The sequence below is a fragment of the Grammomys surdaster genome, unplaced genomic scaffold (assembly GCF_004785775.1).
Source record: "Grammomys surdaster isolate TR1022 unplaced genomic scaffold, NIH_TR_1.0 125504, whole genome shotgun sequence".
NCBI lineage: Eukaryota > Metazoa > Chordata > Mammalia > Rodentia > Muridae > Grammomys > Grammomys surdaster.
This window is the reverse complement of record NW_021620360.1, coordinates 126,640-149,761: the sequence shown is the minus strand read 5'-3', so window position 1 is coordinate 149,761 and position 23,122 is coordinate 126,640. Positions and strand designations below refer to the sequence as shown.

The 23,122-nt window shown below is 46.4% G+C and overlaps 1 protein-coding gene across 1 annotated transcript; it reads left to right on the top strand.

Moving 5' to 3' along the window:
* Positions 1–5,199: 5,199 nt before the first annotated feature.
* On the top strand, positions 5,200–11,407 carry LOC114638134 (rano class II histocompatibility antigen, B-1 beta chain-like). Its single transcript, XM_028786514.1, has 6 exons — positions 5,200–5,376; positions 6,971–7,237; positions 8,699–8,980; positions 9,855–9,965; positions 10,385–10,408; positions 11,082–11,407. Exons 1-6 carry the CDS (start codon positions 5,283–5,285, stop codon positions 11,093–11,095), a joined length of 792 nt encoding a protein of 263 aa, XP_028642347.1. The 5' UTR covers positions 5,200–5,282; the 3' UTR covers positions 11,096–11,407.
* Positions 11,408–23,122: the final 11,715 nt, after the last annotated feature.

The following is a 23,122-nucleotide window of genomic DNA, read 5'->3' as shown; positions in this document are numbered from 1 at the left end:
GTTTCTTTAGATCTTAGAACATGACACATCGTCCCAGTAACTCCTTTAATGCACAGTCCCACCTGTCTGTAATTTCCTAATAATCTTGCGTATCATTTCTTTTATGTGGATTTCCTCCAGTTACACTTCTGTGTTTCTTGCAGGCCTTCTTGGTGATTTAGTCTGCTGGAGACTGGTGATGCTGCCTCACTCTCCCTCCTCATTGGCTGGATCAGAAACCAGCATCTGTAAAGCCTCTTTGTCATCGATTCCTTTATTTCAGCTTTAGTGGTAAGTGAGTGGTTTAAATGTTAGAGTTCTGGGGAAGGGAAACCCGTGTGGGAAGTTCCCCTGTACAGGCGCATGCCTCCTGGAGCGTCCTGCTCATGTGTCTACAGATTCATGTGATTTCAAAGGAGACAATTGGGTGAGCAATAGGACTGGGGACAGAGCACTCTAAGTCAGAGTCAGGACATGGCTGCTCTAGCACTAGCTACTGTGTAAGTAAAGTATTCAGTGTCACCATCTTAATGTATGTCCCTGCCAGGAAATCTAGGAGACAGGTCAATGGGAGGGAACCGACTCCGAGTCACCCACATGTGTGCTCCTGGTTCAGCTTTATCAGTGGAATGGGATGGCTGCAGACCCATCAGGGAGTAGCTGCTTCTCACAGCTTCTGAGTCAACACTATTTCATGGTTTGTTAGGCGTGAGGAGAGAGCTGGGGATGGAGAAACAGCTAAAGTCTCTGTGACCCCAAGGAATCTAGGAGGGTGTAGAACTCAAGAAAAAATGGCATCTGGTCCAGTCCTTTGCCCCACTCATTATTAAAAACAAACCCCAAGTCAAACTTGGCTTCTTTCCGTTGTGTGCTATTGGAACTGGGATCCTGTTCCCAATTCCATGAGTGTCCGTTTGGGTCAGACCCGTGAGCAGGAGCATTACCAGGCCCCTGCAGCCATAGTAGTTTCTACAGTGTCTCCTGGTGCTATATCTTGTCTATGCTGTTTCTTTGCTTTTACTGTGGAGAGCGAACCTCTTACCAAGTACCTCACTGTGTCCTCAGAAATTCTGACTTACCCAGTTATCACACTGTTCTCTGAGGTGGTGTTACCACAATCACCGTTCATATTAGGGATGAGGAAGCTGGGGCAGAATCACTAAGCAACCTGTGTGAAGACCCAGGAGTCAAAGATGAAGCCACAGTCGGCATCCAAGCAGTCTGGTTTCAGAGGTGTGTGATGTGTCTGCCCCACACTCTCATTGCTGGTGGGCTGGTCTTTCATATGACCACTGTCACTGCCCACATGGGACAGCTGGACGAGTCTGCCTGGACTTTCCTCCACCTTTCCACACGCCCTGCATGTATCCTGTCTTAGGGATGGACATCTGCTGCTGTTGCTGAGTGTGCCCTTTCCTCTCAGGTCCTGAGGGGTGATGTCTGTGCAGACAGCAGAGTGGACAGCCCAGGGTCCACAGGTGTTATAATGTCTTGTGTCAGCTTGAGTAGCTGTCTGATCAATAAAATCAAATATCTTAGAAGTAACGTCAGATACATAAGATGCAGGCATGACCATGAATGTACACAGTAACCACTGTACATGTTGGGGAATCTGACGCTGTACTTACATTTTTCTTTTAGGTAGGGTCTTAATATGTAGCCCAGACTGACCTGTAACTTGCTATGTATACCAGGTTGGCCTGGAACTCAGAGAGCGCCACATGCTGTTGCCTCCCTAGTGTTGGACATGTGTGGGCAGGTCCAGCTATACTCACCTTATAGACATTTAAAGATTAAATAGGCATGTATGATTAGTAAACATTGTGTTTTCACACAAGGAACTAATTAACCACAGTTTCTTTAAGCTGGAGATGCAGGGCCTGGAAGGCTGTTGTTTCGGTCACAAAGGACTCAGGTGTTACCAGGCAGCTCCCTCTACCCAGATCCCAGGTCTCCAGGCCCTGTCACCACTCTGATTTCTGTCGATTTTCCCTTATAACTGATACATTTGGTGGTTGTAACAGGTCCTTGAAGCTATTTTATGATATTGTTCCCTTAAATTTTTTATGCAATTTTTAAAGAGTTCAGATAGTGCTTAGAATTCAGGGTTAGATTTTAATTTAACTTGTGTTATCTTTTAGTTAACATACACAGTGTCATATTGGACTTTTAGTATTTTTTTTCCTTTTTTTTTTTTTTTAATTTACTCTGGATTTTTCTACGTGGTTCTGACATGTGCTGTTTGACCAAGATAACTTCAAACTCATGGTAATCCTGTTTGAGCTTTTTAAGTGCTGGATCACAGGTGCAAACCACCACAGCTGTCACTTGTTGTTGTATTAAAGTTGCGACCTGGTCACTTATCTGCCCCACTATGAGAGTCCAGATCCTGGTTACATCTGCAGCTTCATGAAGCCCTTCCAGTGCACTGTGGTGTTACCAGAATCAGTCTATAAGGTGTGAAGTTCGCTTTGGCTCCCAGTTCACAGGCTTCATCCCCAGTCCTGTGACTCCATTTCCTTTGGGTTGCGGTGAGGCAGATCATCATGGACACAGAGGGGAACGACTGCTCATCATGGGAGCCTGGAAGCAAGGGAGGGGTGGAGCCTCTACAACCCCAACACACCCTTGGCCGATTTTCTTCTAGGCTCCACCTCCTCAAGCTTCTGCCTTCTCTCAGTGATGTCCTGGGCAGCAGCCGGGCCTTTGATGCGTGGATTCTCGGTAGCCATTCAAGATGGAGTCTGTAAAGCAGAGAGTGATGTGTGCTCAGGTTATCACAGATCCCAGAGGTGTTTACAAATTACATCTGCTTCAAGCCACTGCCTGTGGTGTGCATTTCTTCTGCAAGTGAAGTCGAATCTCCTGAGGTTCAGATGGCGTGTCTGTGCTCGCTCTGCTGCCTGTGTGACTCTGGTTTTTCTAAAATGTTACTTAAAGAGAAAAACTTGTAGAATAATAAAACCCATACTTTATATTTATATTGCAAGTTAATAAAACTTATTATTCAAGAATTGAATAATGGAAATATCTAAATATCTTCAAATAGACTAAGCAAAACTTGGGGGGAGTTGCCTGATATATTTATTAAAGAAAAATTCAACATCATTCTTAGCATTATATTAATAGTGTCGTTAGGAGCCGTGGGGTCCTGATGGTGCACTTGATCCCTGAAGTGGACACAATAGAGTCCCGGGTGTCCATTTTGGTGACGAGTCGATTACTAATCTTACACTTGGCCCCCCTGACCAAGCACTGATTTCAAAGGGATGCTGGCTGAGGAGAGGGTTTCTTCTTGAGCTTCCTGGAAGGAGTCCACAGCTCTTTGATCCTATACATGTGACCTGAAGATGTCCTGTGTAAAACTTTGGCCAGTATAAATGGCAGTTTGTCTTCTGCAGCCAGATGGAGTCTGCACTGCCCTCAGTCTAAGGGCCCTGTCTCCACACAGGACCACAAGGTGAGTCAGGGAAGGCACCATGGGATGAGGTTCGGGATTCCCTTCCTTTCAAGTCAGGGCAGAAGTGGGTGACAGTCTTGTGTGAGACAGGAGGGACATGAACCCTGCTGAGGACTCTAGAGAAGGCTGGGCTGGGCAGGAGTTGGCAGAAGCTCAAGCCACTGGTGTGCTAATGTGATATCAGCCAACCAGCAAAAGGACTCCTGATGATGCTTCTGTTGCTAGGTGAAAAGCCTGTGTGAAGAGGCCTGGGAGAGCTGGAAATCCCCAGCGTGGCACAGGCTTTCTCTCACAGCCCCAGACAAAATGTGGGAGTTTTCTTCTCAGGGAAGGTGTAGAAGAGGCAGAGGCTGCAGATTATTGTGTGGAGGTCTGAGGTGGGGAATGAGGAGACTGAGAACATCCACCGGCATGTTCCCTGAATGGCCATGTTTGTCTCTAACCTGTTGCCCATCTGAGTTGATGATTCTCCTTCTTGCTCTCTGTGGAGGCTGAGGAGATCTGTGTCATCAGACAGAGATCTGTGCAGAGCTGCTGGTGGAAGCCTAGGTCTGTCCCTCTCTGGTTCTCTGTATCAGGGAGCCAGTGTGAACTCCCAAATGCTGCAGTTCACCTGTGCTGTCTGAGCCCTCACAGGACATTTTTGTGCATCCCCACCCCTTTCTCTCTTCCCTGGTCAGCTCTGCTCTCAGATCCCGACCCCTGTTTAACTAGGAGCTAACATGATAGAGATGGTGTGGTGGTTTGAGGGAAAGAGACTTATTGTTTAGTCACTGGCGTTTGGCGGACACTGCTCCAGCTGATGGATAATTAAACTCAGGAGTGTGTGCTCTGAGAAGAGACGTGTTGGAAGCACACGTTGGTGACTCTGTTGTTTGGGCTGACATAGTGCAGTGTGACAAGCCTGTGGATGTCCCTTCCTGAAGCTGCTGCTTTGCACCATCCACCTTTTGTCCTGAGATCACAGGCAGCTGTATCTGGAAGCCCTAAGGTTATGGAGTTTTCCTTTGCTGACATCATGGCTGTGGAGGATATGACCAGCAGAAGACTCCACAAGAGAAAAGTTGAGTTGAGTAATTTCTCCCGGATTTTCATTGGAATATCATGAACACAGTGGACTCCTGTGTGGGGAAGGTGCATGAGCCAGCGGGGCTGGGACACACATTAACCTGCCGTTTCCCACACACGACAGCTCATGCTTCTCACCATTAACCACACCACACTGCTCTCTCATGTGAGCTTACCAATACCCAGTGCACAGTGCAGGGAACATGGGTTTGTATTTTACAAAGAGTCTCTAGGATTAGAAAGAGGCTCAGAGGCTCTCTAAGAACTCTGCTTTCTCACCTGAGGTGCCCCAGAGGGTCAGATATAACAAAAGATAATTTCTCTGTCCCCCAACACAAGTCACACTCATTCCTCCCACTACAGCCTCAAGTGTAAGAACAGTAGACTTGAAATAATGTAAGAACAGTAGACTTGAAATAATTATCCCAAAGTTGCCTATACTTGACTCACTTTTCTCCTTGGTTCTTTAAACCCCAAACACAGACAGTCTGCAGTTTGGAAAGGTTTTACTCTGTAACTGAGAGGAGCGGTCACCTCAAATGTCCATCCAGCAGGGCTCCATGTTGAAACAGACCATGCCCTGCAGAGAGAGCCTTTGTAAACAAAGTCTGCCCAGAGACAGATGACAGGCTTCAGCTCCCGTGCTGATTGGTTCCTCACTTGGGACCAACCCCCAACCTCTGGGGTTTCAGATCACCCTAGGCTCCAGAACTTTGCTTTCTGAAGGGGACACAGCAGGTGTGAGTCCTGGTGACTGCCATTCCCTGTCTTAGAGATGGCTCTGCAGACCTCCAGCCTCCTCCTCTCAGCAGCTGTGGTGGCACTGATGGTGCTGAGCTGCCCAGGGACTGAGGGCGGAGACTCCCCAAGTAAGTGAGGGCATGGGTCTCCAGAGCCAGCACTCTGGGAGGACTGGTTCTGAGGGACCCTGGGGGCCCTGGGATATGTGTGTGTGTGTGTGTGTGTGTGTGTGTGTGTGTGTGTGTGTGTGTGTAAGAGGTGGAATGGCAAAATCTTGATTTTTAGAGCAGTCTTTTACCATAGATTTCCTTTCTCTGAAGAGAGGGTGAGACTCCATTGTCATTTCTATGTTCTAATATTGAAGTTAGGATGGTGCCTGCTGCACAGGGCGAGCCTGGCATAGAAAAGTAGGAGGAAGAGGAGGCAGAGTTTAAATTGACCACCAAAGATAAGACAGAGCACAGGGTTGTGCTTGAGGAGACAGCAGGGCTTACAATACCAGCCCTTCCCCTCCCCTCTCTGCCCCCAGCACCCTGTCTGGAGGAAATGCCAGATTCTGAAATGAAGAAACAGGTTAGCGATGGTCTGTTGTCCTGGTGTTTGAGGAAAATTCCTGATGTGGCGTGGAGGTTTTAGAGAGCGAACTCTAGGTATCTTAACTCTGAGAGAAGCCAGCGGCCAAGGAGTCTAAATTTTTCGGTCAGATGGAACCGAGGAGTCAAATACGAGGTTTGTAAATTGAATTTCCAAGGAAACACTAGGCCTAGAACACTAGGGAAATATGTGCCACATACCCAGTGTGTCTGTGTGTGTGTCCTAGTTCGGAGGCCGGAGAATATAGAAATCCCCAGTCCCCTAAGCCGGTGCACAGAGGTGGCTTTCTTTTCTTTTTTCTTTTTCTCTTCTTTTCTTTTTTTTTTTTTATTTCTGGTTTTTCGAGACAGGGTTTCTCTGTGTAGTCCTGGCTGCCCTGGAACTCACTCTGTAGACCAGGCTGGCCTCGAACTCAGAAATCTGCCTGCCTCTGCCTTCCAAGTGCTGGGATTAAAGGCGTGGCGGCCAGAGGTGGCTTTCTTCTTGCAGTTACACTTAAGATGCCCTGAGTGACCACCACACAAGCAGTTCCCAGAGGTTGCCTGGATTCCCAGTTGTCTGTTTTGCAGTCGGGTTTTCCCCGAGGACGAGCGCCCCCTAGGGGCGGGGAGGTCTGGGATTTTTGCACATAGGAAACTCTCATGGGGTGGCGTTGGGGTCGCTGAAACAACCGAATATTCTGTTTTTCTTTGCATCATACTTTTATTCGTTCGCTGAGAATTTCGTACAATTTTAGTCATATTTTACCCCCTTTTCCAGATCCACCCCCGCTTCTACCCACACAACTTTTGGTGTTCCCTCAATTTTTTTTCAAACGTACTAAGTACAATTTGTGCTTCTTGAGGAGTATCCTTATGAGGACGAGCTCGGTCGCCCCATCGCTTCCTTGTTCTTATTACCCGGGTGGAAGTGTCTCGAGCCGCCCGGGGCTCCGGGGAAGCAGCTCCGCGCAGGCCGAGTTCGGTCTAAGCGCGGCGGGGGCGGCACAGCGACTGCCCGGCCCGAGGCCCCGAGGCCCGGCGGCCCCAGAGAGCGGTCGCCCCACGCGGGAAGCGCCGGCGCGGGGTGGGGCCGCAGGGCCCGTGGTCTCCGTGGTCCCCGCTTTCCGGTGACCGCGTCCGTCCGCAGGGTATTCCGTGTTCCAGTTCAAGCCCTACTGCTACTACACCAACGGGACGCAGCGCATACGGCTCGTGACCAGACACATCTACAACCTGGAGGAGTACGTGCGCTACGACAGCGACGTGGGCGAGTACCGCGCGGTCACCGAGCTGGGGCGGGGCATAGCCGAGGACTGGAACAAGGAGTACCTGGAGCGGACGCGGGCCCAGCTGGACACGGTGTGCAGATACAACTACGAGGGTCCGGCATCCCACACCACCCTGCGGCGGCTCGGTGAGCGCGTAGGGTCCCTCGGGGTCCGCGAGGGGACACGGAGTCAGAGTCCCGGCGTGAGGACCGGCCCTGGCCTCTTCCCTCTGCCCCGCATCACCCAGCGCCTCCTTGAGCCTCCCTCCTGTCTCACCTTTGCCCTTTGCCCTCTGACCCCTGGCTCTGCTGTGACCTCAGTCACCTGTCAGCGCCGAGGCCAGGAAGCTGAGCAGGGATGAGGGACTTTGTCCGGTGAGGGCTGTTCGCTGCCTGGCACTGACCTGAAGGCATCACTGTCATTTTCCTCGTTCTCTGAGGTAGACTGTGTTGACTTGGGTCACACTAAAAGTTTAATACAAAATCTGAGGGACTCATTTCCGTCTCTACTCCCTGATACTGTGCGAACCTCTCACACGTGATGTCAGTTAAAGCGTCGTGTTCAGATTTAATATCTACCTTCCTTCCTTCCTTCCTTCCTTCCTTCCTTCCTTCTTTTTTGGTTTTTCGAGACAGGGTTTCCCTGTGTAGCCCTGGCTGTCCTGGAACTCACTCTGTAGACCAGGCTGGCCTCGAACTCAGAAATCCGCCTGCCTCTGCCTCCCAAGTGCTGGGATTAAAGGTGTGCGCCACCACTGCCCGGCCTAGATTTAATATCCTACATCAGGACCAACGGTTAACTGGAAAGGTTCCCCTCTTGCTTTCTGGGAGGCCTTGTTTGTTATTCAACTGTTGGCAACTGATTCCTCACAGCAAGGGAACAGTGATGGCCGCCAGGGATCAATGCACGTGACTGAGGAAAGAAAACTGGGGCAGGGAGAGGAGAAAATGAGAGAACACAGTGTGTTCTCAGTTCATGAAACACACGTTAATGTGTATACTGTTCTCAACTTGAAGGATGACAGCACCGGGCGAGAAGGCTTCTGAGGTAGTGGGAACACTGTATCAAAGTCAATCCAGAAACAGGTCTCTCTGACTGCGTGACAGTCTGAGGGATGAAGGAAAAATGTCGAACTGAAGTATTTTTTGCATTTTTTCCCCCAAAAATTATTAACTTGAAATTGGAACAGATTTTCTTTTGTATGTTTTAGAAAAACAGTTCATTTTTATGTTTTTGCATAAATAAAAATATTTTATTTACACATAAATTTAAAAAATGCACAGAGGGTTTACAAACAGGGTTTCTGTGTGAAGTCCTGGCTGTCCTAGAACTTGCTCTATATCCCAGGCTGGGCTCCCAGTAGAAGAGATCCTGCTGGCTCTACCTCCTGTGTGCACCTCCACTTCCCGACTTCTTTTGTTTTACTACCTTTCACATTACATATGAACATGGCCACTGACTGTTGTTTTCCTAGTGAGTTAAGTTTGTATTTGTGGAGTTGATCTCCATTCACTGTCAGAACCGAGGCATTCATCCCCACCCTGCCTCTTCCCCAGGGGAGTCTCCACGTGGCCCCATCTCACTCACTGTCTTCTCTGTCACCCCAGAGCAGCCCAAGGTCGCCATCTCCCTGTCCAGGACGGAGGCCCTCAACCACCACAACTTGCTGGTCTGCTCGGTGACAGATTTCTACCCAGCCCAGATCAAAGTGCGCTGGTTCCGGAATGGCCAGGAGGAGACTGTGGGGGTCGTGTCCACACAGCTTATTGAGAACGGAGACTGGACCTACCAGGTCCTGGTGATGCTGGAGATGACTCCTCAGCGGGGAGAGGTCTACACCTGCCACGTGGAACACCCCAGCCTGGAGAGCCCCATTACAGTGGAGTGGCGTAAGGAAGTTTTTTCTTTTTCTTTTTAAAGATTTATTTATTTTATGTATATGAACACACTGTAGCTGTCTTCAGACAGACCAGAAGAGGGCATCCATTACAGATGATTGTGAGCCACCATGTGGTTGCTGGGAATTGAACCCAAGACCTCTGGAAGAGCAGTTGGTGCTCTTAACCACTGAGTCATCTCTCCAGCCCCCAATTTTTTTTTTGTTTGTTTTTTGTTTGTTTTTTGAGACAGGGTTTCTCTGTGTAGCCCTGGCTGTCCTGGAACTCACTCTGTAGACCAGGCTGGCCTCAAACTCAGAAATCCGCCTGCCTCTGCCTCTCAAGTGCTGGGATTAAAGGTGTGCGCCACCACTGCCCGAGGAAGTTTTTTCTTATACTGTGGGCCCCACATGACATGGGATTTTAGCTGTCATTACCCTGTCCCTCTGATATCACGCACCCTGTCACTTGTCCTGCATGGTCTGCTTCCACTACTGAGCTGAGAACCACAAGGAAGCATATCTCTCTCCTCACAGTCAGGACATCAGGAGAGCCCTGACCTAACTGTCTGCCCAGACAGCAGTTCTGGAGATGACTGCATATACTGGGGCCTGGAACTCAATGTCCAGAGGAATTGGCAATGATAGCTAGTGAGTGGGTAGTTTAGCTCAAGATTATAGATAAGTCTGTGGGGTGCAAACACCCACATATCCCCTCCCCCACCATTGTGCTCAGAGCTCCTGGCCCTTCCTGGCCCTGGGTCAGAACACAGAACTGGATCCTGCCAGATCCCTCACCTCCTGTGGTTCAGGCTGGACTGTGGGCTCTCAGTCAGGGCTGCTGTGCCCTGTGGGGACAAAAGCTGACACTGGGCTCTGCTCCCCAGGGGCACAGTCTGAGTCTGCCCAGAGCAAGATGCTGAGTGGCATTGGAGGCTTTGTGCTCGGGGTGATCTTCCTCGGGCTTGGCCTGTTCATCCGTCACAGGAGTCAGAAAGGTGAGGAGCTCTGGAGACCTGGGGGTGCTGGGCTGTGCTGCAGGAAGGAGCTGGGCTGTGGGTGGGAGTGCACGGAGGTCCCAGGGGAGACACTGGGATCTGGTTTTGCTGGTTGGGTTGTGTGGGACTGCCACAGACCCATGATGGAGCTTATTCTGTGGCTCCTGTCCCTGTCATCCACCCTTGCTTGCTCTTTCAGGAAGCTTCAGGCAATGAGAAAGCATGGGTCTTGCTTTCTCTCCTTCCTGTGGCAGTTTGATCCATTTCGGGGGTGGGGGGCAGTGCTCAGGGTCTTAGTGAATACAGACATGGAGAGAACACTCCAGCTAAGCTGCAGGACCCATTCATTGTACCTCAGGCTGCTTGAGAGAGCCCTGTTTTTATAACAACACCTTTCTCTATGTGACTTCCCTTTGCAGGACCTCGGGGGCCTCCTCCAACAGGTAATATTTCAGCTCTTATCTGAGCGCGGTGCAGGGGTAAGGGTGTGAGGGAAGGGTGGTGCAGGGGTGAGGGTGTGAAGGAAGGGTGGTGCAGGGGTGAGGGTGTGAGGGAAGGGTGGTGCAGGGGTGAGGGTGTGAGGGTGTGAGGGAAGGTGTGAGGCAGCTGTGTCTGGCACAGTCTTGGTTCACAGTCTGTCTATGCTGTGGGGTTGAGAGGGTCACAGCCAGTGTTCATAGGAAGCTCCGGGGCTTCGTCCCCAGCAGGACTTTGTTTGCCACCATCACTTGAGTGGTGTCTTGAGTGGAGCCTGAGCCATGAGTGTAGACACCAAGATATTGCCTGCTCTGTGCCCCACATGGAGACTGTGACCATGGACAGTGACAGTGGTGGGAAGAGGCTGATGGCCCTGCAGAGGAGACGGATCTCTCCAATTTCCCCGAAGATCGGGGATTCTCCATATTCCCTGGGAGGGTGGTGGCTTCTGTTCCCCCTCCACACGTTCGTGTCCTGTGAGGCTCTGTGTCCCCTCCTTAACTGCTTTCACCTTTGTACAGGCAGTGGGGAGGAGGAGACATGACCAGGACACCAGATGTCTGTGTCTAATTCTAGGGGATTTGGAACAATCAGGCATCTTGAGGTCACTCCTGTGACCACTCCCTCTCTCTCCTACAGGGCTCCTACAGTGACTCAGAGTGTTTTGAGTGAGTTGACTGTCTCACACTGTAAGGCCTGCATTTCCCTGCTCCAAATACCTGTCTGTGTCAGCCTGCCACTCTTGGATTCAGAGTCTAGCATGATGCCAGTGTACCCAGCTCTTGTGATCCCCGAGTCCCCAAGTCTGTGGCTCTGCCCTGGGCTAATTCCAGAGACACCATCCATGTACAGAAGCACCATCTTCTCAAACCTCAGGCTTTCTGCCTCCACTGTCACACTCAGGGTGCTGATGCACTGAAACCATTTGCCTTTTTCATAATTAAACATATTCTGAATTGTTTGTATTCTGAACGTCTGTAACTGAGTGGGCTGGATGGGAGTCTTATGGGACAAGGTGACCCAGCCAAATGGTGGGGAAGTAGCAGTTTCTACTACAGAGGCGACCAGGAGCATCCTGAGCCTGTAAGGACAGAGGAGGCAGGCTCCAGCTGTGGCATCCTCATGGCCAGGACATTTCCTGTTCAGTGCACTGTTCTCACCCCAGCCTCCTTCAGGCTGGTGAGGACAGGGAAAGTAAACATGGCAGAACTGTTGGGCATGAACACTGTGACCTCTCCACAGTGTATCATGTGTGTCCTGTGAGGTCACAGTGACTGACTGAGGCTCACCTTCATTTTTGATAGATTATAGTCTTTCAAATAACACTTTTGGGGGTTGCAAATAATAAAAAGCAACTTAATCTTCTTTTGTCACTGTTGTTAGGAAGCTAGGCTTGGTTTCGTAGGCGACTAGACTCGTAACTGGTGAGACAGTCACCTCCCTCAGCCATTCCTCCATCTGTCCTGTCTTCCTTTCCGGCATCTCCTGTGTGTGCACATGCTGTAGAGAGTATCTTATGTATTATATGGATGCTTTACTTGTCAATTAAAAAGTCTATGGCTTAGGCAAGACAGAGGTTGACATCCGGGAGAGAGAAAATATTCTGGGATAGAGTGAGATGGGGGGGAGATTCTCTGGGAAGATGTGAGGAGTCAGACACATGGTTCCTGAGCACTGGTAACCAGTCACATGGCAGAATGTAGGCTAGACTATATGGAATATTTTAAGTTATATCTAGTCATAGAAGAGCCTAACTATATGGCCAAAGTATCTGTAAATATATTTGAGTCTGAGTCCTATTTCTGGGAGCGTGGGGCTGGGAGGATGAACCAGGCTAAACTTCTCCAACGCACCCCTGTGCTGGGCTTGCTCTGTCTTTGACTCTCGTGTCTGGTTCACTGTCCTGAGCCTTTTCTCTGTGTTTTTCTCTGTCTACTCCTCTGTCATTTGTTCTTTCCTCTGTATTTCTTTTGCGTCTCTGTTTTCTACATCTCTCCTGTTACCTCAAATTTTATCTCTCTATGTGTATTTCTGACACTGTTCTATGTCTACCAATGTTTTGACTGTCACGCCCACCTCGCCAGCAAGGATGATGCAACAACAGGATCCTTCCTCACACACTATACTGGGGAACACACCATTGATTGTAAAGTGAAAGACCCTGAGGCCTGAACTGGGTGCTGCTTAAATAGTTATCACAACTGTGTATAAGTGTCTAATTGGTGCTTCTTGCAGAACTTCAGTTACATACTGCTCGGGAGGGTGAGGAGCTGCGTCTGAAAGATATGCAGGCTCACATCAGGTGTTTATGACCCTGAATGCAGCTGTTTTCCACCTCAAACAGAGGAAACAAGCGCCATCTTCTAATGGCGGCTCCTTACATCTCCCCCTATTTTATTTTTTAAGAGCAGGCACTGGCCAATGTCCCTGTCTTAGGCTAGTTGACGTGCCCCCATAGCCAGCACCAAAAGGACAAAACTCCAATAAGGAAGGGTGAGTTCCCTGTCTTAGGCTACGAGGGTTGCACCCACGTCTGGCATTCTCTGTGCAAGAGAATGTGCACCCAGGTCATGGCCACTCGTTATTCCCGTCATGGGGTTGACTCACAGCTTTAATCCTGGATGGTGTGCCTCTGGCTTATGGCGTCAACCTACTCCCGTCATTGGGATCAATGGCAGCTGGCCTTGACAAGAGAATTACAGCTCTTTATGAAGAGCCACTAGCCACACTTGGGGGGATGTACCTTGTTCTAGGGCTAGCAATGCTTGAGTAATTAGTACTTTGTCTCTTCATTGACAAAATTTAAGTCTGCAAAGCAACCACAGACACAATACCAATCCACAGCAAACTGCAGCCCCAAAGAGAACTATCCCTATCCATTCCTTAAAGTAGGAAAATGCCGAAGTTAGCCAAGAAGTGAAATCTCCCACAGTGATAGGATTGATGCGGGTTCCATTCAGTACTGTAATCTCCATCAATAGACGATTCTGCAACCACTCCACTTGCTGAGACCAATTGCCTTTTAAAAAATTAGACAACAGATTACCATCTTTAAAAGTAGAATTATCATACCTCAGTGGGGTTAATGCACATGTGTTTAGTATGACTAACACAACTTAGCTGTACAATATCTATAATCTCCTCCAATTTGCTTTGAAGAAGGTTCACTCTCTGATTAACCAGAAGAATACCAGAAGTGAGATGAGCATTCATTTGATGCTGTGTAACCAAAGCATCCGCAGCTCTTTCTACTAAAGCATCAACAGTTTGAGCTGCATTTACTTGATTGGCCATTGCTATGCCTGCAGTCACAGCAGCTGCTGCTGACACTGCTGTAGCAGTCACGATTGCAGCTGTAATACCAAAATGTCTTTTTTGTCTAAATAAAGTGGCTATAGGAAAATCTTCTGGATCTGCTTCCACAGGAATTGGCACAAAAGTAGGTATATGTACTATTAAGGCCAAAGATAAGGAACCGTTCCAGCATTCAGCTAAGTAGCAGGTAACATTATTTGTACTACAATTCAGAAGACTTGTATTATTTTCAAACTCAGCCAATACGAAGAAAAATGGGGTGAAACACATACGGGGGCAGCTGGGACAGATGAACTCACCAGCTCACCATTTACCTTAATCCCATCCAAATAAGGATAGCTATTATTAGAACGGGTGGCTGAGACATTTTGTATCACATGATATAGACCTTGCATAGAGACAAATGCAGAAAGGCTAGTACTGGCTCCAGCTATATTTGTTAGTATCCATTGATAAAAGGGCCATATATTTCGCCTTCCTGTTCAAATACCAGTCCTGTTGATAGCAGCCCATTTTATAGGAGGTGAAAGGGCAAATCCTGAAGCAATCTCCATGTCGGGAGATTCTCTAGATTAACATGGCATAAAAACTGGAGGAAAAGATAGATCAGATGGACACCAAGGCAAAACTTTCTTGTATGTTGCATTACGGGTGGGCCATTGTGATGTCCAAGGTGCAGTAACATTACTCCGGAGCAACATGGTAGTTATATTTAATAAGGCCCTGTCATTATTAGCAATATTTCCTGAACTTTCCATCTTACCAGCTGACACTTGCTTTAGTGCCTCAGCCAAGACTCCGGTACCAACCTTGCTAAATGCTATAGGATCCACCCAGTTTGTTAACGTGGTGTTCCTGAGCACGATACATGGAGTATGAGCTTTAGCCTTAGTAGTAAAGCAGAGAGTAAAATTCAATGGAAATGCAGTGGCATTGTATAAAACAGGCTCCTGTCCCATAGGCATAGCACATGGGACTTCCATAAAACATTGAGTAGAAGTAAACAATGGCAACACAGTAGAATTGTCATGAACGGGCATAGGTACGGGCCAAGATCTAACTATTGCCCATAACTGAATACTTAGCACTTCTTCATAAGTCATCATGACTAAAAGTGTCCACCACAGCATCTTCATTCTTCTTAGAAAACGTCCTTGGCTCCGCAACAACTCTGGTTAATCTTGCTGGCACCCAGACAGGATTAGACAGGATTTTCTTCATTCTGTGGGAAAACACAAACAGCTCCCCTGGATCTGGTAAGCACTGGATCCGGGCCTCTCCATGAGTTCTTCAAGATATCCTTCCATTTTACTGTCTCTTGCTGTTTTGTCTCAGGATTACTGTGCCTGTCAGCAGCAGTCAGCCCCTTCTCATCCAGTTTTAAAAAGTTAAGTGTAAGTAGAGTTAGAGACAGGGCTGCTTTAGGAGCCAGTGATGATTCCATAATTTCCCCTTTTTGTTTTTGCAGATACATTTTCAAAGTTAGATTGGCTCTTTCAATGATGCCTTGACCCTGAGGATTGTATGATAATCCAGTACGATGCTGCACTTGCATACGCACACAAAATTGTACAAAAGTTTTAGCTGTATACGCAGGCCCACTATCAGTCTTTAACAGACGCGATTTACCCCACACTGCCCAAGCTTCTAAACAATGGGCAATAACATGAGAAACCTTTTCTCCAGCCATAGGCGTAGCATGGATAATTCCAGAGCAAGTATCTATAGATACATGGATATATTGTAATTTCCCAAAATGTTTAATATGTGTCACATCCATCTGCCAGACATCTAAAGGTCTAAGCCCTCTTGGGTTTACTCCAATGCATGGAGGGTGGATAAATTCAACACATTTTTGACAGTTCAACGTAATATCTCGAGCTGCAGCTCTTGGGATACCAAATTTAAGTTTGAGAGTGGAGGCTGGAACATGAAACAGTTTATGAAATTCCTGAGCAGCTGTAAGATTCGTTTGCAAAACAGGGAATGCTTGGCGAGTAGCCGCATCAGCTAAAGCATTACCCAGCACCATAGGACCTGGTGATAAGGTATGGGCTCTAATATGTTGAATAAAAAATTTTGAGTTCCTAGATAAAATACACTATTGTATTTGTTTCAGAATGGTGGCCACAGGACTGGTTGATTTTATTGTACTTGCGACCTCTAGAATACGAATTGCATTCACCACGTAGTGAGCATCAGAAATGATATTTATGGGACCAGGGAAAGCCTTGAAGACTTCTAAAACCACCTGACACTCTACCAATTGTGGAGTGTCAGGAGCAAATTTAAACTTTACTGGGCTAGCAAAAGCAGTCACATAACATCTAATGTCTGACTTCGATCCATCTGTATAGATATCTATAGCCTTTGAAATAGGGACATTGGCAGTTACTTTAGGAAAAATTATGGGATGTTTTGACACAAACTGTAATAACGAATGTTGTGGGTAGTGATTATCTATATGACCTGGAAAAACACATTTCAGTATAGCCCACATATCTATTGCTGTGCAAAGCACTTGAACTTGCTGAGTCATATAAGGAATTATAAGAGTATCAGGGTACTGTCCAAAATGTGTTATAGAAGCCTGCAGTCCTTTTAAAGATAACTCTGCTATAGTTGTAGGATAATGATCCAAGGTTCTGTTTGGGGAGGCATGAGGATGTATCCACAGCAACGGCCCCTGCTGCCACAACACTGCTGTAGGCAATATGACTGTGTCAAAAACACATAGGAAAATAGGTTCAGTAGGCTGAACCCTCACTAATTGAGCTTGCTGTATAGCTTCCTCTACTTTCTGCAGAGCTACTATAGCAGCAGATGTTAGTATTCTAGGTGAGGAAATAAGACTGTCTCCTTCTAATATAGCAAATAAAGGCTTTAACTCAGCTGAAGGAATTTCAAGATAGGGATGTATTCAATTAATATCTCCCAAAAGCTTTTGAAAGTCATTTAATGTTTTAAGGTGGTTCCTACAAATGGTAATTTTCTGTGGGGATACAAACTGAGGATGTATATTAGTTCCCAAGAATGCTCCTATGTTACCTTTCTGCACTTTTTCTGGTGCGATAAATAAACCTTTACTCTCAAATACTTTTATTAAATCAGCATAGGCAAGGCACAAGTCTTCATCCTTAGATCCACAAAGCAATACATCATCCATATAATGTCATATTCTCAATTTAGGATATTTATCTCGAATAATTTTTAAGGATTTTCCCACATATAACTGACATATAGTGGGACTATTAGCCATACCTTGAGGTAAGACTTTCCAATGATATCTATAATCTGGCTCCTCATGGTTAATGGATGGCAACGTAAAGGCAAATCTTTGTCTATCTTCAACTACTAAAGTTATTGAAAAGAAACAATCTTTAATATCTACAATTATCAATTTCCATTCTTTAGGTAATGCTGATAAAAGTGGTAAACTATGCTTAATGGCTCCCATAACCTGCTTTTGACCATTGATGGCCCTTAAATCATGTAGAAGTCTCCATTTTCCAGACTTCTTTTTAATAACAAAAATTGGAGTATTCCAAGGAGATTGAGTGGGCTCTAAATGTCCAAGGGCTAGCTGTACATCAACTAGAGCTTTAGCAGCAGTTAATTTTTCAGAGGTTAGAGGCCATTGAGGAACCCACACGGCGTCCTCTGATTTCCACGGTATGGGTATTGCATCCTTAATGGCCCCTAGGAAAAAACCCAGCCCTTTTGTGTGGGTTTGATCTTTGGTCTCAATAGGCTGGGAAATACCTTGATGAAACTTTCCCAGGCCAAGTCCAGGAATATATCCCATGTCTTTCATCATTTTCTGACTCTGAGCAGAGTATTCATTGGTTAGTCTTAATTCCATGCCCTTTAGGATGTCTCTTCCCCAGAGGTTCACTGGTAATGGTAAAACATAAGGCTGAAATCTACCTTTTCTTCCCTCATGATCTTTCCACACTAATTCTTTTGCACTTATGCTAGGAGTGGCTTCATACCCCAATCCTTGCAATGAATGAGAAGCTTCATAATCCTGCTTCTACTCTTAGCTTTAGGACAGAAGCTCTGCCAGAGAGACAAGCTTAAAGATGAAAAGTTATTTAAACATTTTACCTCAGAGTAATTTTTTATTTTTTCTAAAAAAAAAAAGTTCAGGTTTCCATTTACTACTCTAGCTTACTTCTCTGCACTGCCCTACTAGGACCCCTGCCACTCTGAAGTCAGGGGCAGCGAAGCACCACTGCCCCCGCTCACTATGAGCCAAGCTAGCATGCTAGTGTCCTTATCTGCTCAACCCACAACTCTTTGGCAGTGCTTAGCTTTTCAGAGGAAAGTATGCTAATGACGGCCTTAGCAGGCTGTGTAGGTGGAGTAGCCGGCGACGCTTCAAGATAAGCTGGAAGAACTGAGGGTGTTTTAATGACGGCCTCGAATCTGCCGGTTGCTGCTAACGGGGGTTTCTCCTTCTCTTTTTTCTTTTCCTTCTCACTAGCAGCCCTCTCCGATCTCTGCTCCTGCAACATTTCCAAGGCCGTTTGTCCCTCTTCAACTGCCTTACAGCATTTCTGATCTTCCAAACAGCTTCTCACTAACTTACAAATGGGTTTTACTCCCTTTTTCAAAATTCCTTGTTCCTGGGCAAAGTCTAGGTCTCTGCCGAGCTTATCCCAGCAGGATACTGTAAGATTTCCTGATACCGTGAACCAGGGTGCAATGGTATCGCATTCATTCAAAAATGTTAATAGAGTTGAGCTTTTTATCTTTAAACTCCTTGATAAAAGCAGCTCCTAAAGAGCCAAAAAAAAAATTGGGTGTGACTGAGCAGTGCCCATAATTAAATTCCTCCCAAAGATTCACTTTCGGTTCGCTACACCACGAACTTGCCTGCTCTCTCTTTATCTACAGAGAAGAGGAAAATTATCTCGTCCCACTCCTGGGAACTTTATCTCCTCTTTTGTCGAGGACCTTGACTTTATTTTCCCATGTAACCTGGGAGCTTTTCTGAATCCTCGGAACTGTCTATTTCTAAATGTTCAAACTCTTGTAGAGGTGGGTAGATGTTACTTTGCGCCCGCTCCGCCTCCGGATCCTTACGTTTTCCTTTTTTCCTTTTTAGAGCTCTTTTCCCTTCATGCTCCTAATTTTTCCTCTATTTCATTTTGGGCATGGGCCCCTGACTCATCTCCTTTTTCTGTTTCTGAAATGCTGTCTTGATGCTCAGCCAGTGCACGCTGCCTTTCACGTACTGCCTTCTCACAATGTTGGTCTTGAATACACACTTTAACTAGTTTCCATAGTGGCTTTGTCCCTGCTTTTAGCTTTCTTTTTTCTGCTTCTCTCTCAATATCTCTCCCTAATTTCTCCCAGCTACCAATGGTTAGCGACCCCGTTGGAGCAAACCATGGAGGTATCCAATCTATTTCATCAAAGAAGCCTTTTAATGTAGTCTCTGAAACTTTCAGCCCTCGTTCTTTCAAAAGCTCCTGCAAGGCTCTAATAACAGGCGCAGAGTGTCCAACTCCCATGTTGCTCTTTTATCTACAAGAGACTGATACACGGGTCAGCCTGCGAGGTTATATACCCCCGCCTTACAGCTCTGTCAGGACGCTACTCCCAACAGATGCACTCATGCCCTGGGCGATGGCAATTCAAGCAGTAACAAATCACCTAAACGACAATGAAAACAAACAGTAGTATGACTGCAGCAGCCACTGGATGAACTCCCAGAACCAGCATGTCTTTTTCAGGGGCTTACCGGTACCGACGTTCCCGTGCGATCAGTTCTGAATCCTCCCGTAGCTAAGTCGGGAGTCTTCGCTGGTGCCTTGTGATGTAAATTTTCCCAGGTTTTGGCACCACTTGTCAAGCCCACCTCGCCAGCAAGGACGACGCAACAACAGGATCCTTCCTCACGCACTTTACTGCGGAACACACCATTGATTGTAAAGCAAAAGACCCCGAGGCCTGAACTGGGTACTGCTTAAATAGTTATCACAACTGTGTATAAGTGTCTAATTGGTGCTTCTTGCAGAACTTCTGCAAGAACTTACATACTGCTCGGGAGGGTGAGGAGACGTATCTGAAAGATACGCAGGCTCACATCAGGTGTTTATGACCCTGAATGCAGCTGTTTTCCACCTCAGAGACAGGAGACAGGCGCCATCTTCTAATGGCGGCTCCTTACATTTGACAATTTTAGGGAAATTCTTCCTGACAAGTCCTGGATAACAGATACAACTCTGAAAAACATTATCATATACATAAGGATATAAGCAGCTGGCACTGTGTTCACCCTTCTTATCGAGGAAATGAATTTTCAGAGCCCTAGCATGGAGATAGTTATGTCAGTCTCATGGAGCCCCTGGATTTTCTTACAGTGTGTATGATGGGTGGGGAGGGGCTAAGGAATGGTTGCAGTTTGGCTTTGTTATGTTTCTAATGGTTTGTGTTGATGGTCAATTTGGAGATATGTCTTTAAGCCTATTTGTGAAAGCTTTTTAGATTCAATCAAGGTGGGAAAACCCACCCTAACAGGCTGAGGTTCCAGAAGGGGAAAAACAGAGTAAAAGCAAGAGCGGCTTGAACATTCATCACTATCTGCTTCCTGATGGTGAACTGCTGTGACCTCCCATCCTGCCTCAGACCTTCCCTGTCACAACAAGCTGTACCTCCTTAAGCCAGAGTAACCCCCGACTCCTGTATCTCCTGTCAGGTGTTTTGGCAGAGTCATGAGTAATGTAACTAATGTGAGACCCAGTGGAAGTGGCAGAGTGGACTGTGGCTCTGGTCCCCTCACTGGAGGCTCCAGCTCACATGTGCACCATGGTCACACAGGCACATGCTGTCATCTCTGAGATGAAAGTCTTAGGGGATGCAGGCCCTGTCACCTAGGAACTTTGTGACCTCTGGGACTTTGTGCCATTCTTTACCTGTCCTTAGGGAAGTCACCACACAGGATGGTCCTTTTGATGTGGTTTCAGCCCTGAAGACTGGAACACATCTTCAGGTTTTCCTCAAGTCACCACACAGGTAAGTCTGTTTCTGAGATCATAGAAGACCATTCCTCTGAGAAACAGGCTCTCATTCACATACTTTGTCTAAGAGAGACAACTTTAATCCTGTGGGCAGAGACAGAATGGAAAACTAGCTCCCCCCACTTTTTTTTATTATTATTTTTTTTTAGTCTTCCGTGATCCAGGCTGCAATCCAGGTCATTAAGTAGGGATACTATGGGACATACAAGACTGCAGTTGTGGTTCTGCTCCCCAAGATTGTAGTCTGAGTTTTTCCAGAACAAGATGTATAAACACACACACACACACACACACACACACACAGAGGCCAGAAAAGGGCACCAGATCCCCCAGAACTGTAACAGTTACCCTGAGTTGTGAGCCACAGGTGGGTCCTGAAAATCTATCCCACACTCCCTGCAAGGAGCTAGGGTTCTTGGCCTGTGAGTGTCTCTCCAGTCCTCCTCCCCAACCCTGTTAGAAGTTTTGTCATCGTCCCCAGTGATCATTGTTGCTTACATACAGGACACTGGGTGCTGTGCTCTTTTATAAATTGACCAAAGGACCACTTTCCTTTTGGGGAAAATGGGAACAACTTGTGCTGGATTTTCCAAGGACCCCTCAGTTCCTCTAGAGAGAACATTATTTTGATCTTGCAAAGGAAGGAATTGGGAATGAGAGTAATCAGAGTTTAGGGAGACACCAGGTTGAAACACAGAGAAGATGGGGGGGAGGGGCATAGAGTACATTCTAAGACATGCTTGCAGTCCAGCACTGTCACACCACAGGCTGAAGGATTCTCAGGGTCGGGTCTTGACCCTTGTATAGAAACAAATATTTATTACACACAATTCATTGTGCAGTACAATATTTAATGGGTAATTTAAAGTAGCAAGTAGGACGTTTACAAACAAATTGGCTAAGAAAAAGACTTAAGTCTTAGTAGGCACATAATTTGAAGGGCAGTGTATGGGTGACTAGAAAACAATGAATCATCAGTCTTGAACATTTAGTCTTGAAGAACATCACTGGTGAGGCTAGGCACAGCCATATCTTTAATCCCAAGACTCAGGAGGCAGAAGCAGGAGCAGGAGGATCTCTGTGAGTTTGAGGCCAGTTTGGTCTACACAGAGAGTTCTAGAATGGTCAGGGTTATAGAGTGAGACCCTGTCTCATAAAACAAACAAACAAACAAACAAGCAAATAAACATCAATGTGATTTTGAACAGTGGTGGTCATCAATATTGTCCAAATACCTGAAAAATTCTCAGACTCCTCTGCTGTTAAGTGGGGGTCAGGTGACTAGAAGCAGCCAATGGTGGTAGAAGGGGTGTAGCAGGTCTGCATTGTCTCCTGTTGTACAAATGTGGTGTCATCACTGTGTGTTGTGTGTGAGATGTTAGAAGCTCCTCAGCCTAAGGTCTTTGAATGACGTAATTAGGTTTTACTGAATAAGCTGAGATTTAATTACTACCGTGAACTAAGAACTCAGAGCTAAGTGCAGATGACTTTGAACTTCCTGATTATCATGGAATATCTCACTTAAGGAGGAGAGTTAATGAAAGTTAAGAGATACTACCCATCACCTCACATGCTTGTATTTTGTGTGTATTGTGAGAATATTTGAAATATGATCTTGTAATTTTTAAACATACAATGCACTATTATTAATGATAGCAAAATGCATATTAGATTTCTAGAAATTCCCCTTTTAATCTAACCAAAGCTTTACAACTGTTAACCGACATCTCTCCTTCCCTCCTTTTCCCTTCGTTCTTCACCATCTGCCCTAGGAACCACCAATATATGTTCTACTTCTTTGATTTTTTGTTTTAAAGATTCCACACATGAGCTCATGAAAATTGTCTTTCTGTACCTGCTTATTTCATTCCCCACATGCCCTTCAGCCTCAAGCATCTTGCTGCAAATGATGGATTTTTCTTCTTTCTGAAAGTTGAATGGTATTATATTAAATGCATGTACACACACACACATCACATCACATTTTGTTATCCATGGAAATGCAGGTTGTTTCCATGTTTTAGTTATTGTGAATATTGTTACAGTAAACACGGGCTTGTTATTAACATACTGCTATTTCTGCATATGTACCCACAAGCAGGATTGCAGGATTATATGGCAGTTTTATTTAAAATTTTAGGTGGTAAATCTTCAAAAGCTTTTATATGTGTGTTTTATTTGATGTGACTGGCACAGTGTGTCTCTGCTGTCTGTCCTGTTCTATGCACATTCCTCCGCAGAACCAAAACATTCCCTCATTCAGTTCTGCTCCCTTGAATTGCCTTAGGCGATAAGAGCTTCCTTACTGGGTTTTGCTGCATGTTTGATGTAACCGTC

Coding starts and splice junctions, on each gene's coding strand:
- LOC114638134 (XM_028786514.1), top strand. CDS start 5,283: ATGGCTCTGCAGACCTCCAGCCTCCTCCTCTCAGCAGCTGTGGTGGCA. Junction 5,377..6,970: donor TGAGGGCGGAGACTCCCCAA/GTAAGTGAGGGC, acceptor GTCCGTCCGCAG/GGTATTCCGTGTTCCAGTTC. Junction 8,981..9,854: donor CCCCATTACAGTGGAGTGGC/GTAAGGAAGTTT, acceptor TCTGCTCCCCAG/GGGCACAGTCTGAGTCTGCC.